The sequence below is a fragment of the Camellia sinensis genome, chromosome 4, assembly GCF_055761805.1.
Source record: "Camellia sinensis isolate YWXY chromosome 4, ASM5576180v1, whole genome shotgun sequence".
Classification (NCBI taxonomy): Eukaryota; Viridiplantae; Streptophyta; class Magnoliopsida; order Ericales; family Theaceae; genus Camellia; species Camellia sinensis.
The window spans coordinates 170,065,273-170,085,108 of NC_138964.1; the positions used below are offsets into that span (position 1 = coordinate 170,065,273).

The 19,836-nt window shown below is 35.1% G+C and overlaps 1 protein-coding gene across 1 annotated transcript; it reads left to right on the forward strand.

Annotated features, from left to right (window-relative positions):
- Positions 1 to 12,490: 12,490 nt before the first annotated feature.
- LOC114275528 (UDP-glycosyltransferase 91A1) lies at positions 12,491 to 14,697 on the forward strand. The gene has a single exon (XM_028217578.2). It carries the CDS (start codon positions 13,007 to 13,009, stop codon positions 14,414 to 14,416), a length of 1,410 nt encoding a protein of 469 aa, XP_028073379.1. The 5' UTR covers positions 12,491 to 13,006; the 3' UTR covers positions 14,417 to 14,697.
- Positions 14,698 to 19,836: the final 5,139 nt, after the last annotated feature.

A 19,836-nucleotide genomic window follows, 5' to 3' on the forward strand; every position in this document is an offset into this window, starting at 1 on the left:
GTCTCCCATTCTTAAAAAGAGTTTAGTCCTCTAAACTCGAGTTACCTTCGTTTTGGAAGAAAACAGGATTCAGTGGGAACAGTTCAGGATATCTTTTAGCCATGTCATCTTCCCTTTCCTAAGTGGCATACACGCCACCATGGTTTTGCCAGTCGACTTTCACTAATGGGATCTCTTTGTTTCTCAACTTCTTAGTCCGTCTATTTACAATCTGAATAGGCCGTTCCTCGTAAGTGTAGTCATCACTCAGCACTACACGAGTAGGCTCTATCACATGAAAAGGATCCCGGAGGTAATCCCTCAACATAGAAATGTAGAAGACGTTGTGCATATGCTCCATTTCAGGAGGAAGCGCAACTTGATACGCCACCGGATTGATTTTCTCAATAATCTCATACGGTCCGACATATCTTGGCGCTAACTTGCCTTTGACTCCAAAACGAGTTTGGCCTTTCATCGGTGTCACTTTCACAAACACATGATCACCAACTTCATATTCTCTGTCTCGTCTTCTGACATCAGCATAACTTTTCTGCTTGCTCTGTGCAGTTTTCAGTCTCTATTGTATCAGTTTCACTTTCTCAGTCGTTTCATATACAATCTCAGGCCCAAGCAAAGGCCCATCTCCAACTTCTGCCCAGCAAATCGGAGACCTACATTTTCTGTCATACAATGCCTTGAAAAGCGCCATACCAATACTTGAATGATAACTGTTGTTGTAGGCGAATTCGGTTAAGGGCAAATGGCTTTCCCAGTTTCCCTGAAAATCAAGGACACACATTCTCAGTAAATCCTCTAGAGTCTGGATGGTCCTTTCTGACTGGCCATCTGTCTGAGGATGATAAGCACTACTTAGTCTCAATTCAGTACCCAATGCAGTCTGTAAGCTTTGCCAAAATCTTGATGTAAACTTCGAATCCCTGTCAGAAACAATGGACACAGGCACTCCATGTAGTCTAACAATTTCATCAATATAGAGTATAGCCAATTTGTCTACATTAGAAATTGTCTTAACAAGTAAGAAGTGAGCAGATTTAGTTAGTCTATCAGCAATAACCCAAATTGAGTCCATACCTTTACTGGAGCGAGGCAATCCCACAATAAAATCTATGGTGATATGTTCCCATTTCCACTCCGGTATGGGTAAAGGCTGTAATAAGCCTGTGGATCGTTGATGTTCGGCTTTAACTTGTTGGCAATAAAGACATTTCGATACAAAATCAGCAATTTCTTTCTTCATTCCCGGCCACCAGAAATTCAATTTCAAATCTTGGTACATTTTCGTATTCCCTGGATGGATAGACAGTTTTGAATTGTGGCCTTCTTGCAGAACTCTTCTTTTCAGTTCAGTATCATTCGGTACACACAGTCTTTCTTGAAATTTCAGTACATTATTTTCAAATTTGAAACCCAGTCTTGGTTTAGTTTCCCTTTCTCCGATGATCTTCTTCAATAAGTCATCCGATTGTTGTTTCTCTTTAATTCCTTCAATCAGTGCCGGTTGAGCAGAATTAGCAGCTATTGTTCCACCTTGTCCTCGCAAAACAATTTCAATTTCAGATTTTTCAAGGTCACAAAGCAATTCTTGCTACCCGGTGAGCAAACAAGCTAAATTTCCAATCGATTTTCAGCTCAGTGCATCGACAACGGTGTTGGCTTTTCCTGGATGGTACAAAATCTGTAGGTCATAGTCTTTAATCAGTTCTAGCCATCTTCGCTGTCTCATGTTCAGTTCTTTCTGTGTGAAGAAGTATTTCAGACTCTTGTGATCTGTATACACCTCACATGTCACCCCATACAGATAGTGACGCCAGATTTTCAATGCAAATACCACTGCGGCAAGTTTCAAGTCATGGGTTGGGTAATTCTTTTCGTGCGGTCTCAGTTGTCGGGAAGCATAAGCAATAACTCTCCCATTCTGCATTAAAACACATCCCAAACCCTTATGAGAAACATCACTAAATATAGTAAAACCATCAGTACCTGAAGGTAGGGTAAGAATCAGTGCAGTTACAAGTCGAGTTTTCAACTCTTGGAATGCTGATTCCCTTTGGTCAGTCCAGTCAAATGATATCCCCTTCTGAGTTAATTGAGTCAACGGTAAGGCAATTTTGGAGAAATCTTTGACAAATCTTCTGTAATATCCAGTCAAACCCAAAAAGCTTCGGACTTCTGTCACATTTGTTGGTCTAGGCCAGTTTACTACCGCTTCAACTTTCTGTGGATCAACTGAAATTCCATCTTTGCTAATAACATGCCCCAAAAACATAACATGATCAAGCCAAAATTCACATTTAGACAGTTTAGCATAAAGTTTCTGTTCTCTTAGGGTCTGTAGGACAAGTCTCAGATGATGTTCATGTTCTTCTATACTTTTGGAGGTAATCAGTATGTCATCAATGAATACAACAATAAAGTCATCAAGGTATGGTTTAAAGATTATGTTCATGAGGTCCATAAATGCAACAGGTGCATTGGTAACTCCGAAAGGCATAACTAAAAATTCGTAATGTCCATACCTCATTTAAAAAGCAGTTTTGTCAATGTCTTCTGGTTTAACTTTTAACTGATGGTATCCTGATCTGAGGTCGATCTTAGAGAACACTTGAGCACCCTGTAACTGATCAAATAAGTCATCAATACGTGACAATGGGTATTTATTTTTCACAGTTACCTTGTTCAGTTCACGGTAGTCAATACACAGTCTCAGTGAGCCGTCTTTCTTTTTCACAAACAAAACAGGTGCGCCCCACGGTGAAGTACTGGGCCTGATGAACTTCTTATCTAACAGTTCCCACTGTTACACTTTCAATTCTTTCAATTCAGTCGGAGCTATTCGGTAAGGAGCTTTAGATACTGGCTAGGTACTCGGAATCACATCAACGGCGAATTCAATCTCCCTGTCAATCAAATCCCCTGGCAGATTATCTGGAAAAACATCTACGAATTCTCTGACTATGGGAATACTGTTCACATTAGCATTATCATCAATAGATACAGTCAATACAGAACACAGATACCCTTTACACCACTTTCTAATCAATTTAACAGCTTTCACAGATGAAATCAAATACGGATGAGGTACTACTCCACTTGCATAAAACACAAATTCAGGAAAACCAGGTGGATGGAAAACTACTTGTTTCATTACACAGTCTATAGTAGCATGGTATTTCGTTAACCAGTCCATTCCCAATATTACGTCAAAATGATCAATGTTCAGTGGCAGTAAATCAATATACAGATGTGCATCTCCAACAATAATTTCACAAGCAGGGTACATACATGCACAAGTCATGGATCCCCCAACGGGTGATGATACAGCTAACAGATAATTCATGGGTTCTAATGGTCTATTCAGTTTTTGCGAAAAAGCATGCGACACATATGAATGCGTAGACCCCGAATCAATCAGTACATAAGCATTTTGAGTACAAATAGAGAGAATACCTGACACAACGGTCTCGATATTCTGTACATCTCCCGGTACTAGGGCGAACACTCGGCCCTGCCTCATGGGCTCTTTCCCGGTAGCTTTGGGGTTCGGTTTTGGTGTAACAGTTGATGCTGCTACGCTTGGTGCAACTTTACTATTGGCTTGTGGAGCAGAGGGGTAGTCTTTAACCATGTGGCCCACCTTGCCACACCTGTAACAGGCTCTAGATATTTTGTAACAGATCCCTTTGTGCTTCCTGCCACACTCAGAATAGGGTGGTATGAAACCACTCCCTTGGCTGGGGCTAGTTGTTGACCCCGTATTCTGTTTCTTGTTCAATGGGTTATGCTTGCCTTTCTTGAATTTAAAACCCTGCCTTTTACCACACCATTCAGACGCTAGTGTTTCAGTTTTCAGTGCTTCGATGTTCGATTCAGCCATCAAAGCTCGGTCAAGAACATTTACATAATTCGGTAGCTTCAAAACATTAATTATGTCCAGTATTGCAACATTAAGGCCGCCTTCAAACTTCCTGGCCTTCTTATAATCAGTGTCCACCATGTGTGGTGCATATCTAGCAAACTCGGTGAACTTTGTTTCATATTTAGCAACGGACATTATGCCTTGTCTCAGCTGTTCAAATTCAGTTACTTTTCTGTCCCTGACACACTAAGGGAAGTACTTTTCAAAGAAGGTTCCTTTGAATTGAGCCCAAGTCATTGCAATATTGTCATCGCGGATAAGCATCCACCACCTTATGGCCTCTTCTTGCAAGGTAAAGGTAGCTAACAGTACTTTATGTGCTTCAGAGCACGGAAACACTTCAAATAACTTTTCTGTCTCAAGGACCTATGCTTCAGCTTTTAACAGTTCCCGGCCTCCCTGAAAGGATGACGGTTTCATCTTGCTGAACTTATGTGTCAGTGCAATTATATCATCATTAACAGGTGGCTCTGGCTGTACTGGAGGAGGTGGGGGCTGTGGGTTTTGTTGTTGCCCTAATCTCTCAGTTATGAGTTCCATCATTCTCTCCAGTCTTGCCATTCTTGCCTCAGAGGATGAGGATTCAGATTCATTTGCAGTTCTTGTATTATCCATTTCACTATAAGCAGTTATAGCAATTATAAACATAAGCAGTTGCATACTTAAACAGTTTATCACATTAGCATATATTCAGTCATGTCATAGTCACACATACTTTAACAAGTTCATGCAATGCCCTAATCGCTTTTCTAGGACATCCTATAGCTCATTTGGACATGTGTGCGCGATATAACTCGTGGTAAGTATCGCTCTGATACCACTCTGTCACGACCCAAACCCGCCCCTATGGGTTTAAGCATCGTAACCGGCCAGTAATCCGAGATTACCGAAGGCCTGTTTAACAGTAATACAGTAGAACAGAGTACAGGGGCCTGGCGGAAGCCAATACAGTAAATAAACAATGTCCAATGAGCTGTGACAGTCTGTATGCTAAAAAGACTTTTCATGCATACATATATATATATACACACAGTGCAGAACAGTATGTACAATATTTATAATCATTCAGATCAGGGACCTAATCCCTATTAAACAGTGCAGTAACAGTTTATACAGTTAACAAAACAGTTACAAAGACAGACGGGGGAAAATTAAAACACCCCTAAGCCATAGCTTGACAGGCTCGGAACCTCGCAGTGAGGCACAGTGGTTGGCCTGACAAAACTGGAGCTTACCCCGACGCTTCTAGCCGCGATCTAGTGCCTGTACACCTACATATATATATATATATATGAGTAGTGAGCTAAAGCTCGGTGAATAACATAATGCATAAAGAGATTTAGAATGAATGTCCTTATAGTAATGAAAACAGTTCATTAAATCAGTATTTCAGTCATTCAGTCAGTGCAGTCATATATGGTACATCTATTAGCATAACAGTACAGTTAACAGTAGGTCCTGAAAGACCGAGCAGTCAATGATGGCCATCAATCAGTAAACAGTAGTGGTTCCAACAAGGGAACTGACAGAGATCTCTGTAACAGTAACAGTCAGTAACAATAGTTGCTAAGGATGCCACAATACAGTTCAGAATAGAGGACATACATTCATTCTATTAACAGTATCAATTCAGAAACAGTACAGTTCAATTATTTAGAGGATACTCATTTTTGAACATATCTTTACACAGTTGTTACTCACAGAGTTCTGGGCTACAGTTAGGCTAGAGCGCGTCCCCGGTCGCCAACCCTACACAGTTTATAGATTGAACACACACTAAGCTACACAGTTGGGAAAGATAATAATTTAATCCCTAATTTGCCTCGGTGTGTTCTACATCTATATCCTTATTAAGATGTCTTAAACTAGGCTTAAGAATGCTTAGGATGGGATGAGGATGCAAAGATGCATTCAGAAAACAGTTTCAGAATTTTCAGAAAAAACAGATCCCCGCTCGAGCTGAGGTTTCTCCGCTCGAGCGGACATGCAACAAAGTTACCCGCTCCAGCGGAACATCCCCCGCTCGAGCGTACTGTAAAAGTACTGGATAGGTGAAATCCCCGCTCGACGAACGCTTGACGCCCGCTCGAGCGTGAGACACATGCCCCCGCTCGAGTGTACAATCCTCCGCTCGAGCGGACTGTAAATCAATGCAAGATGCTGGGAGCTCGATTTTCCCGTTCGAGCGTCAATTTCCCCCGCTCGAGCGGGAGTCAAAAATCTAGATTTTCCAGGTTTGAGTCCCAAGTTCAAAATCATGTTTTGATGCATAAATTTCGATCCTCTTGGGTTAACTTTCTGGAAAACACTTGTAAATACATAGAATAACCTGATTCAAAGCTCAATTTAAGAAACCAAAGCCCAAGGGTGTTTCAATTAAATCCAATTTCAAACCAATTTTCATGAACAAGATGAACATGCAACATGCATGAAATTAAACAACTTACAAGCCTCAAATACATGCTTTATTGAGCTAATATCTTCAAAGACAAGATGAATTCATGGGCTTAACATAAATATGAGCATGCATGTGACAATTTTCCATGGAATCAACTCAAAATTCAATAATATAGGCATGCATGCATGAATTAAGCTATAATTCAACATGTTAGAACTAAATCATGACTTGGCTCCTCAATTAGACATGAACTATACAAGAATCAACTTAAACACAATAATGAGAGGTTAAATCTCCTTACCTAAGTCTTGAGTTTAAGGTGTAGGAGCTTAATTATGTAATCAACCTTCAATTTCTTCAATTCTCCAAGCAAAACACAAGAAGGAATTCAATTCCTCTTCCTCTCTCTCTCTCTCTTGGTCAGCTAAGGCAAGGGAAATGAGCTGATGAAATGTTTGCCTAAATGTATAATAAGGCTCAAATATAGTTCATGAAGTGGCCCACTCACAATGGCAAAGTTGTAGATAAGCCTAACTCTTTAATTAGCTTTACTTAATCTAGTTTAATCATACTAAATCAAATTTCAGATAAATATGCCATAAAATCACATAAATTATGATGATCATAAAACACTAATCGATCTCCGGTTTGGCCGCCGATAAGGCCTTCAATTCGCAATTTAAACATAAAACATGAACAGATAATCAAACAGTCAAACAGATAAATAATGCATTTAAACAGATACAGTCAATCAATCAGTTTCAGATTTCAGTCAGTCAGTTCAGTATTTCAATCAGTTTAATTTCTTTTCATAATCAGTTTCAGTTTAACAGTAATCAGTAGTTTATCGGTAGACAGTGGTGAGGGTTGTTACGCCTTTACAACCCTTAGGTGTCGTTTGGGAAGTGGATTGACTTTTTAACTTTTTAGCCTAGGGCTAAAAAACCTGATTTGAGAAGGACTTTTTGACTTTTTTGACTTTTTGGTGAGGTGTCTTCATGTTAAATGATCAAACTGCCCTTCAAGTAATTTGCCCATTTCAACTCCTTGCCGTTGATGCTCCACGCCAGCGTTATTTTTCCGTTTTTCATTTTTTTTTCTTTATTTATTTTTTGCATCAAGCGTTTTTTTATCATTTTTTTTTTAATTTATGTTTTTGTATAAGGCGTCTTTTGATGGTTTTATTTCTTTTTAAATTTATGTTTTTGTCTTTTTTTTTGGGTTTTGTATACATTATTTTGTTCTTTTTTTTTAATCTACGTTTTTGTCATTTTTATTTTTATTGGTATACATTAATTTGTTTTTATTTTTGAAAAATAGATTCTCATGTGTTTAATTTATTTTGAAATTACGTGGCAAATGCTAAATTATGTTTTTATTTTTTTATTTCTTATTTTTGTGGGTGAGGCGTATTTTTTTGGTTCTTTTTTTTTAACTTATGTTTTTGTCATTTCTTTTTTATTTCTATACATTAATTTGTTTTCATTTTTCAAAAATGGGTTTTCTTGTGTACTATTTTTTTTTCAAATTACAAGGCAAATGGTAATTTCTGTTTTTAAATTTTTTTTTTTGGTTGGGTGAGGCATATTTCTGTGGTTCTGTTTTTTTTTTTTTTTTTTTTTTTTTTTCATTTATGCTTTTGCCAATTTCTTTTTATTTGTATACATTAATTTCTTTTTAGTTTTCAAAATTGGTTTTTCATGTGTTTTCTTTATTTTTAAATTATGTGGCAACTGCTAATTTATGTTTTTTATTATTTTTTTATTTTTTACTTGTTTGTTTTTTTTGGAAAAATGTTTTCTCATGTAATTTATTTAAAATGATGTCAAAAATCATAATGTCCTTACCGATGCACATGATAAATTTTGATTTTGATTTTGTTTTTTTTTATTTTTCTTATTTGTTTGACCTTGGTTATTTTTTTTAGAAAAGACTTTTTTCTGTGATTTTTAGTTTTTCACTCCACGTCAGCGTCATTGTACTTTATTTTATTTTATTTTTTTGGATGAGGCGTATTAAATTGGAATTTTTTTTTTTAATTTATGTTTTTGTCTTCTTTTTTTTTTGTATACATTAATTTGTTTTTATTTTTCAAAAATGATGTTTCATGTGTTTTATTTATTTTAAAATTACGTGCCAAATGCTAATTTCTATTTTTATTTTTTTATTTTTTGGATGAAGCGTATTTTTGTGGTTCTTTTTTTTTTAATTTATGTTTTTGACTTAATTTATTTTTATTTGTATATATTAATTTGTTTTTATTTTTCAAAAATAATTTTTCATGTGTTTTATTTATTTTTCAATTACGTGGAAAATGTTAATTTCTGTTTTTATATTTTGGATGAGGCTTATTTTTGTGGTTCTTTTTTTTTAATTTACGTTTTTGTCATTTTTATTTTTATTTGTATTTGTATACATTAATTTGTTTTTATTTTTAAAAAATAGTTTTTCATTTGTTTTATTTATTTTTAAATTACATCGCAAATATTAATTTCTGTTTTTAATTTTTTTTTCAACTTTCTTTGTTTTTTCTGGGAAAAGGTATTTTTTGAGAAAAAGATTTTTCTTTTTTTTTACTTTGTGTATGCTGAGACGATGCCACTCTTTCATGCGGGGATAGTTTCGTAAATTTGTCTTGACATCAGTTGTTGCTAAGCACCTGACAAGCATTTGTCTCTATTTGGCTAATTTAATTTTTGAAAAATGTTTGAGAGCACTAATTACTAATTAGGTGACAGTGAGTCCTGCCATTAATGATGTGATGTTTTAGTCTTGGAGTTGTATTTTTTTTTTTTTTACTTTTTTAATGCATTAGTACTATTAGTGGTGATGTTTTTAGTGGGATGAATCATTGTTGTTAATTTTTTTTGTCCGGTAGTGACTAAAATAACCCAACCCTCTCTCGCCAAACGGCACCTTAATTGATTATCAGCCGTGATCCATACACCCAGTGGGGGTCGCGCCCCCAGTGACATGGCGCGCCCCCACTGGCTGAAAACTTTAAAAAAAAAAAAAAAAACAGTTTTTTTTTTCGACCAATCCGGAGCCGACACCTCACTGGAGGTCGACCCCCATGGGGGTATGAAGCTTTTTTCATTGATTATAACCATTTATTATTTTGTCTTTTTCTTTTTTTTTTTTCTCTCTCTCTCCTCTCTCTCTCTCTCTCTCTCTCTCTCACAAATGCCGTGGTGTGGGAATCGTGGGGTCCTGCGGTCTCTAGCATGATTGTAAATAATTTTTCCTAAAATAGTAGTGTTGGCCTCACTGCCATCGTGGTGGTGACCAGCGTCGTTTCATTAGTTAATCTGAGCAACAGTCTATAGATCCGAATCAGACTTTGATGGTTATGTGACGGAAATTAAATTTATATAAAATATAATTTATATATATAATTAAATTTAGATTTATAATATTACTGTTGTAGATACGAATATTTTTTTTGTCACATATCTATTTTATTATATAACAATAATATTAGGAACATAAATATGTAAAACAAAAAATATTCATAAATGTATATATATGTATAATATCTGTACATTTCGTGTATTAAATTTTATAGGAACATTTACACACAAGTCTTAATTTATAAATTTATATTTCATTAAGTCTTAACTAAGATTTTTTCTATCTTTAAGTCTCATTAAATTTTTAATAGTCTGAATTATCTTTCAAATAATGATTGTTCATCATATATGATTATCTACAAAAGAACATGATAATTTGACATTTATTTTGATTTGAAAAACTTTAAAATATCAACTTTCAAATTGAAAAAACTAAAAACAAAAATTATATACATGAAAAAAAAAACTTTTTTTAAAAAAAATTGAATTATTTTTTTGTACAAAATTGAAAATTTTGTGTCTATAAAGTAGCATGATGATAGAACATTGATATGCAAAACTGAAAAAAAATTAAAAATGAAAAAATTGATAATGTTTTCAGTTTTAAAACTGCAATTGAATAGTTGAATCAAACTAATAAATAGAAAGGTAAAAACATTTAATTTCATAATCTGTTTTTTTTTCATCAGTTAGTAAAACAATTATTTGAAATATTACTATGTAAAATTAATAATGTTCTTAGTTTTAAAAATTGAAAAAAAAAACTTATAATATTCTTAATTTTAATAAATAAGACTTATTAGTTTAAAAAATATTAGATAGGATATAAACTACCATAACATTTGTAAATATGACTTTTAGATAAAGAACTTAATTTTATAATTGTGCTTGGTTACAGTTTTTAAAAATTATTTTAAATGAGTTTTTGTTTGTCTTTATTGAACTTATTTTATTATATTTTAGTAACATTTTATTTATACTACTATTAGATGCATCTAAAAAAAAATAACAAAAATATGATAAAAATTCAGTAAAAGCAAACGAATTCGAACAAAAATGCACATGGATTTTTTTTTGAATTTTATTTTTAATGATTTTTTAAAATATTTTTAGTCAATTTATTTTAGTAAGGGTAAATTATCAATAAATCTTAATAGTTGAACTTACTTCCTATAAAGTCATATTGAAAATAAGTCTAAATAAAATGTCGTTAAAAATTGATAATTAGTGATTTTTTTGGTTATGATTTTTATAAATTGTTGCTAAAACTTACAATTAGTAACTTTTTTAATTACGATTTTTTTAAACTCTCACTAATAATTGGAAATTAGTGACATTTTTTGTGACGCTTTTTTAAACTATTGATAAAATTTATAATTAGTGATATTTTTGTGACAATTTTTAAATTGTCGTTGAAAATTAAAAATTAGTAATTATTTTAATAGTGTTTGATTAAAAATACCATTAATTTTTAGATGACCTATTGGATAATGAATTCACCTATTAAGACCTACACATAAGTTGCTTTTTTACTTTCTAGATGCAAATTGATTATTTACATCTAAAAAGTACAAAAAAAATTAGTTAAAATACGAAAAAATAAATAAAAACTCATCTACAATTCATGAAAGGATTAGGTTATTTCATGTTTACATTTCAGCATGAGAGAATTTGAGGGACTTGTGAAGCCCACCACAGCTCCTGTTTCAATTATTCGAACCGTTCATTTTTTAGAACTAGTTGAGTAAAATATTCATGCAAAAAATAAAAAATGATTGGGTATCAGTAGCTATATGTTTAAATCAAATTTGTATTACAAAAAATGAATGGTTATTCTCGAAATTATATTTATCGTCTATTTTTTTTAAAAAAAAATATATATATATATATATATATGATTCAAATATATAACTACTGATATTGAATCATTTTGATTTTTTATATAAATATTTTACTCAACGAGTCTAAAAAAGTGAACGATTCAAATCACCGAAATCGTTTCCAAAATGGATCTACAAGTACAAATACTCTCTCAAGTTCTCCGTTTGGGAAGAAAAAAGCCAGGCTTTTTTGGCTAAAATAACCACAAAAAACAAAATAGGCTATTTTAGCCACAAAAAACAAAACATCAAATCCAATCCATAATCATTACAATCCCCTCTCACAAAAAAAGCCAAAAAAGTCAAAAAGTCAAAAAATCATTCCCAAACTAGGCTAAAATAGCCCAGGCTAAAATAGCCAAAAAGTTAAAAAGCCAACCCACTTCCCAAACGGAGGCTTAAGATATAATTTGAGAAAAGTCAAACCCTTTTTGAAAAGAGTAATGCTAGTTAGGCCTAAAAAGTAAACCCATTTTTCAAATCTAATTATATAGGAAGCATCGATATAAATACGAAATACGAATAGATACGATACGGCTATGTTGATACCACAAACCTAAAAATGTAAAATAGAGGTACGGTAAGAATAAGTTTGTAAAAAATATATTTTTATAATTTTTAATAATGTAGTTTGCATAAAATAAAATAAAAAACCTGAGTTCATTATTCATTTAGTTAATATCAAATGTTGATTCAGCATATACCAAATCCTAAGGCAAGTTAATAAAAAAATTATATTAAGTTAAGATTATCAATGTCAATTTTTATGAAGATGAAGATAGAAGAAAAAATAAAAAGAGACTGGATCCACCTTTGGAGGTCAATGGTGCGTTGTTTCATTTTATTTTTTATTTTTGTCTTTATATTGGCTTAAGGTTCCTTAATTTTTTCCCACTTTGATCATTCCATAAGTACTAAGTAGTGGTATATGTTTGGTATTTTTTTTTTTTTTTTACTTTGCATTAAATTTTATAATTTTATAATTTGACCCCTATTAAAATTTTTAAGAAATTATATTTTGGCCTTTGTCATATGTCAAACGTATTCTTTCCGTATTCGAAACGTATCTTAAATTGAAAAAATAAATAAAAAAATTCTGACACTCTTCAGACTTGTCCGTATCTAAAAAATATACGATACGGATATGAGATATTTTTTTAAGTATTTACACTTCATAGCTAATGATGTAGGAGTCTATTAGAATATCTAAAATATCTCTCTCTTATTATTATTATTATTTTTTAATTATCAACTAATCGTCTCATTTATATATTATTATATCTAAAAAATAAGTTTAAAAAATATATTTGTATATCATTTTTCTATTAAAAAATCAAACCTAAAAGATTCTATATATATGTTTCTATACTTTTCCTAATATAAATACAAGGATAATTGAAGCGCAGCATAACAAAAGCAGGCTAAAGAAAGGAGGTGAATACCTGAGTTGTAGGTATCCATGGCCAACGACGGGAAGCTACACGTTGCTATGTTCCCATGGTTAGCCTTTGGTCACATGATTCCATACTTAGAGCTTGCCAAGCTCATAGCCCAAAAGGGTCACAAAATCTCCTTCATCTCCACCCCTAAAAACATCGATCGCCTCCCAAAACTCCCTCCACATTTAGCCCACCTCATTAATTTCGTCAAGATTCCTCTACCCATCCTTGACAAACTCCCTGAAAACGCGGAGGCCACCATTGATGTAGCTTACCACGAGGTCAAATACCTCAAGATCGCCTACGATGCTCTCCAAAAACCCATTACCCAGTTCCTCCAATCCTCATCTCCTGATTGGCTCTTCTTCGACTTTGTCCCCTACTGGCTCCCCACCATCGCATCCAATCTTAACATTCCAACTGCTTTCTTCATCATCCTCAACGCTGCTTTCTTGGGCTTCGTTGGACCCTCTACAGTTCTTACGGGAACTAAAGATTATCGCACTAAACCAGAGGATTTCACCGTCCCACCCAACTGGATTCCCTTTGAAACAACGGTCGCGTTTAAACTCTTCGAGGTCTTGAGTATTTTCAAAGATGCAGTTGTAGGCGACGAAGAAAATATTTCCGATTTGTATCGATTGGGAGCTTCCATCAAAGCATGTGACATCATCGCCATCAAAAGCTGTTCGGAGTTTGAACCCGAATGGTTTCAACTCGTTCAACAGCTTCATCAGAAACCAGTTTTACCGGTAGGTCTACTTCCAGTCACGGTAAACAACGGTGGCGATGGCAACAACAACGATGCGTGGATCGATATAAAAGAGTGGCTCGATAACCAGGCTAAAGGGTCAGTGGTCTATATCGCGTTCGGGAGCGAGGCAGAACTGAGTCAAGGTCAACTCACTGAGATAGCTCTCGGGTTAGAGCTATCTGGTTTACCCTTCTTTTGGGTACTACGGAGGCGTTCTGGATCAGCTGATAATATCCAATTACCTGATGGGTTTGAGGAGAGAACTAAGGGAAGAGGGATGGTGTGGACGAGTTGGGCACCTCAGCCCAAGATACTGAGTCATGACTCGGTGGGTGGGTTTTTGACTCACTCGGGGTGGGGTTCGCTGGTGGAGGGCATACAGTTTGGGAGAGGTCTTATATTGTTGACTTTCTTGTCCGACCAAGGCCTAAATGCTAGGGTTTTGGAGGAAAAAAAACTGGGTTATCCAATACCGAGAGATGAGCGAGATGGATCGTTCACGAGGAACTCAGTGGCTGAGTCACTGAGGTTGGTGATGCTAGACGAAGCCGGGCAAACATACAGGGACAACGTTAAGAAGATGAGCAAACTGTTTGGTGACACGGATAGGCAAGACCGCTATGTGGACAATTTATTGGGTTTTCTTCAAAGCCACCGAAGGCCACAAGTACTGTAACTTTAGCTCTTTGGTGCTGCCATGCCGGGAGGTTGGCCTCCTATTTAATTACTTCAAATAATATTTTAAAGATTATTCAAAATTTAAAATGTATGAATTAAATTTATTTTAAGTGTGATTTACTCTACACTAAAATAAATTTACACAACATATTTAAATTTTGAATATTTTTAAATATTTCTGTTTTTGAATGCACTATTTCTCTGTGTTAACGTCGGGGTGTGAGTGTTTAAATTTCTTGGTTTTTTTTATGCTAATAAGAAATAGAAAGGGTTAATTAAGTGCTATTTTTGTACTTTTTAACTGCATTGACCTTGTTAAATTAGAGTCCATGAGATTTTAAATATGATGAAATTGAATAATGAGACCATTATTGTAATAGTAATAGGTTTGACAAGTAAAATAAACAATTAACTAAGTGAGAATGTATGAATTTATATAAAAATTCTCATTATATACAAAAGGTGATTTTATTATTTTTGTAAAATAAGAATATAATGATATTTTCATCACAAATTCGGATTGTGAATCTCAACCTCCCATACGGAAGCTAATCTCACCCTTTGCCATCCTATTGGACTAGGCCCCGTTTGGGGTGTTTGCTTTTTAGCTAAAGGATAATGTTTGAGAGCTCGAAACATTGCCCCCCCGAATCCCCCTAATGCCCAAAACGACGTCGTTTTGGGCATTAGGTTTTTTTTTTTTTTTTTTTTTTTTTTTCTTCTTCCATTTTCGACCATTTTCGATCTGAAACGCAGGGGGAAGAGGGAGAGGGAGAGGGAGAGAGAGAGAGGGAGAGCGGAGAGGAGAGAGGGAAAGAGAGAGAGAGAGAAGAGAGAAGAGGGAATGGAGACGCACACACACACAGAGGCCCCTGCATTCCGGCCGATCCGTCGATCGTCGGTCCGCCGTTTGCCTCCGCCGCCGCCGTCTGCCTCTGCTTCTTCTTCTTCCCTTCTACTTCCCGATCTTCTTCCCTTTGTTTGCTTCTTCTTCTCTGATTGAACCAAAAATGGCGTCGTTTTTTGTTTCGGGGGATTGGGGGAGGCAATGTTTCAAGCTACGTAGCATGCACTACAACAAAAAGCACAATCGGCGACTAAAATATCATTTTTCGTTGCGGAAAGTACGGTTTTTGGCGACTAAAATGGAATTAGTCACCAAAGTTGATCAGTTTTGCTGACTAAAACAGTTTAGTCGCCGAATATAATGGTTTTAGCAACTAAAAGGCAGTTTAGTCGCCGAATGTAGGGTTTTTAGCGACTACAGGTTGTTTAGTAGCCAAAAGTGACGGTTTTTGGCGACTAAAATAATTTAGTAGCCAAAAGTGATGGTTTTGGCGACTAAAAAACAGCTTAGTCGCCGATTATAGCTGTTTTGCCGACTAAAATCTGTTTGGTCACTGAAAGGTCAAGAATTGCCGACTAAATTGCACTTTAGTCGCCCAAAGTAGAGGTTTTGGCGACTAAAATTCAGTTTAGTCGCCAAAAGTGCTATCCTTAGGCTGGATTTAATTCTTTTAGCGACAGAACACAAATTAGTAGCCAAAAAATATTGAATTGGCGACTAAAATTCAGATTTAGTCGCCAAAAGTCCGATCCTAATTTTTTTAGTAAATAATTAATTTTTTACATAAAATATATTAAATAAAAATAATTATTTATATATATATATATAACTTTGTATTAATTCCGGTCAATATAGTATATAAATAATATATTTTCCATTAATATTTACAGAATGTATTAGTGGTGTAGTGGGGATAGAGTGTCGGTAAAGGTTGAGGGTTGGGAGGTTGGTGGTTCGAAACTTGGGAAAAACAGAGGCAAATTTTTTTTTTTTTTCTGAAAAATACTTTTGGCGACTAAAGTCTGTGGTAGCCGAAAGATAAGGAATTGGCGACGAAACGTTTAGTCGACAAATGTATAATTTCCCAAAATAAAATTGACTATTGGCGACTAATTCTTTGGTCGCCGAAGACATATGTATTGCCGACTAACAAATCTTTAGTCGCCAAAGGTATTCGCGACCATGTATTGGCGACCACAGCGGCGACTAAAATATTTAGTCGGGGAAAGTGAAAATTCTACATTTGGCGACTAAAAAAAGACTTTTGGCGACTAAAAATTTTGTCGCCAAAAGTGTTTTTTGTTGTAGTGATGGTCCTTAGCTAAAATAGTAAAAAAATCAAAACGCTCATTGACATCATTTTTTTTTCATGCCTTTTCTTAAAAAATCAAGAAATTAACTAAAATAATCACTTCTTAAACATCCTCTTATTGCCACGACATTTTTGGAGCAAAACACAACCTTCTTTACTCATTGGCTAACAAAATATCTGAAAGACACTGCATTAGGCAAATTGAAATGGGCGGAAGGCCATTTGTGGAACCTGATAATGCTTTAACAGAGATGCTGGATGGGAATTGGCTATGATTTTAAGGGGCTGGCTGTTTGGGAATTGTCATTTTAATTGTTTTTTGATTTTTTTTTTTTAAAAAAATTTACAAACAAATAGAGAAAATAATGTGATAAATTATAATAATTTTTGACTTTTTAAAAAACACCAAGATTCCCAAACAAGTTGTGTGAGTAGTTGGTTGCAGTTGTAAAAAGGCAACCAGTGCCTGATGAACTGAATTTTAAATTCATAAAAAAATCTGGCTTATTGTGAAGGGAGATATTATGAAGTTTATGATGGAATTTTATGCAAATGATAAATTGATCAGAGGTCTCAATTCCTAAGATGAACTGCCTTTGGGTTCGTTTGGGAAGAATTAAAGTGGATTTTTTTGACTATTTTAATCACAAAAGACAAAATAGACTATTTTAGTCATAAAAAACAAAACATCACATCTAACCTATAATCATTACACTCTTCTCTCAACAAAAAAAGTCAAAAAAGTCAAAAAAAAAATATTTAAACTAAATTTTTTAACCCGAACTAAAATAGTCAAAAAAATTAAAAAGTCAACTTACTTTCCAAACGGAAGCTTAAATAGTTGCAAGAGTTTAGACCTATTAGTTTAATTGGGGACAGCTAACAAAATTTTATCAAAAGCATTGGCCAGTGGAGTTATAGACCCATTAGTTTAATTGGGGACAGATCACAAGATTCTATCAAAAACATTGACCAGTAGAGTTAAAAAGGTAAGGCATAAAGTAATTGATGATATACTCACTCCAAATAAATATCATTATCTACTGGAAAAAGAATAATTTGAAAGCAGCGATTGTTAAGATTGATTTCTGAAAAGCCTTTTTGACAACATTGATTGGAATTATCTTATTGATAGGTCGGCAAAAAAAAAATAAAATAAAATAAAAAAAAATAAATAAATAAAAATAAAAAAGTGCGTTCAGTTTTGATTTTTTAAATTTAGTTTTTTGAAAATTAAATTTTTTATTTTTCGTATTTTTTATTTTATTTTAGTAAATATTTTTTAAATTTTAAATATTTTTTTATTCACCATACTTAGATGTATTTAAAAATTAAAATATTTGTGAAAAATATTTTTAAAAATTAATAAATACAAAAAAATATAAAAAATATACTGAATTTTTTTTTTATATTTTTGGTATTTAGTGAATCTTTTAAAAAAAAATTCACGAAAATTATACTTTTTAAGTGTATTTATGTTAGGTATGTTTAAATTTTTTTTAAATTGCTTAAAATATTAAAAAATTCAGTAAAAATAAAAAAAAAATACAGAAAACAAGGGATCGGGCTAAAGGCCGGAGTAAAACTTTGAGAGGGTAATTTATGTGAATAAATTGGGTCGAGTTGAGGACCGAGTTATGGGACGAGCAAGGGATCGGGCTATAGGCCGGAGTAGGAGATTGGGTAGCTCAGTCCTGGGCCATGTGAGGTGTCACTGGGGTTTGGACCTAGCTATCTAAAGATAGTCTTGTAACAGACCGAGGGGTTGCCTGTGAAGAGGGCTGAGCTAGGTATAGCCCAGTAAGATGATGATTGGTAGCAGGAGCATCGCGGTTCGGCTATGTTGAGCATGGAGTCGAGGTAGCTCGGTTGACTGTAGAGTCAGCCGAGATAAAGGGATTCAACCGTCTCACTTGGTTGGTAGTGAGTAGGATGTTATCAGGATAGGCATTATCCTTCAGAATGTGATTCCTAGGAGGACTCTGCTAAGGAGAGTTGGAGTCCTACTAGGATTGTGCCAGGCGCAATCTATAAAAGCTCATGACAGGACCTATGCATAGGTATTGCAATTCTTACTCTCAAATACACAGAGCTTATTGTCTATTGTCTAATTGCTGACTTATTGTCTATTGTCTAATTGTTGACTTAGGCATCGGAGGGATTTCTAGCTCATGATTGTGTTTTTAGGTAGTAAAGCGACGACGTTTGAAGGAGTGCAAACTTCTTCAACAGGATTATACAAGAAGATTATTCTGTACTCGTACAATTGGCGCCGTCTGTGGGAAGCTTTACAGAGAACAAACCTTTTGATCGAGTTTTTCTTCGATTAATTCCAACAGCGCATAATGAAGACTTGTCATATTCTGCTATCGATGGGCAAACCCTAAAAGGGGACGGGAGGCACAAAGGTTTGCATTTTGTCCCGCCCATGGCAAAATTGGATCCCCAGCAACAGAACCCACGGAGAGACACGCGAGAAACACGATGCTCAAATCCATGCTGCTCTTAAAGCCTTAATAGACAGAGGCAGAGGAAGGATCCTCAGGTTCTGAAAAATCGCGACAGGGAGCAAGACGAAATGATAAGGAGAATTGCAGTTGACATGGAGACTATGAAGCACCAGATAAAAGGCAAAGGGGTGGTAGAAGAAGGGTTGGGCAAGGGAAGAACGCACTCACGCCACTTAGGAGGTCATGACAGGCAAGTCACGCCATCTCAGACTAAAAGCAGAAGCCTCAAGACAGGTGACACGCAATCGAGGACCTCTAGGACTCGTTACTCCAGGTTTGAGAGAACGAGGACTGAAAGGGTCTTGTACGGAGGGAGGCAATTATTGGCCCTCGCATGCGCAACAAATGACATCTAGGCACATAGAGTTGCCTAGGTTGGAAGACCTGCAGACAGTGCTAGAAGAAAGGGCTTGAAAAAAAGAAGATCATCAGGCGCGCGACCACAAAGGGTCTCTGCTTTACAACGGTTGGCTTTTAGGACACATGGAAGTGTCGAGGTTAGAATACTAGTACCGTGCCTTGCCTACGAACCAACAGACAAAGCGTTAACAAGGTTTCAGAGCTTGCCGTTCGTTTCGGCAATAGAGAACGCACTATTACCCTTAGGCTTCCATCAGCCTAAGTTCACAACTTATGAGGGGAAGTCAGACCCCTACATGCACTTGAGCCACTTAAGCCGACGGAACAAGGCTCTAATATGTATCTTGTTTCCCTCAAGCTTAGGCGATTTGGGCTTGACATGATTTGAG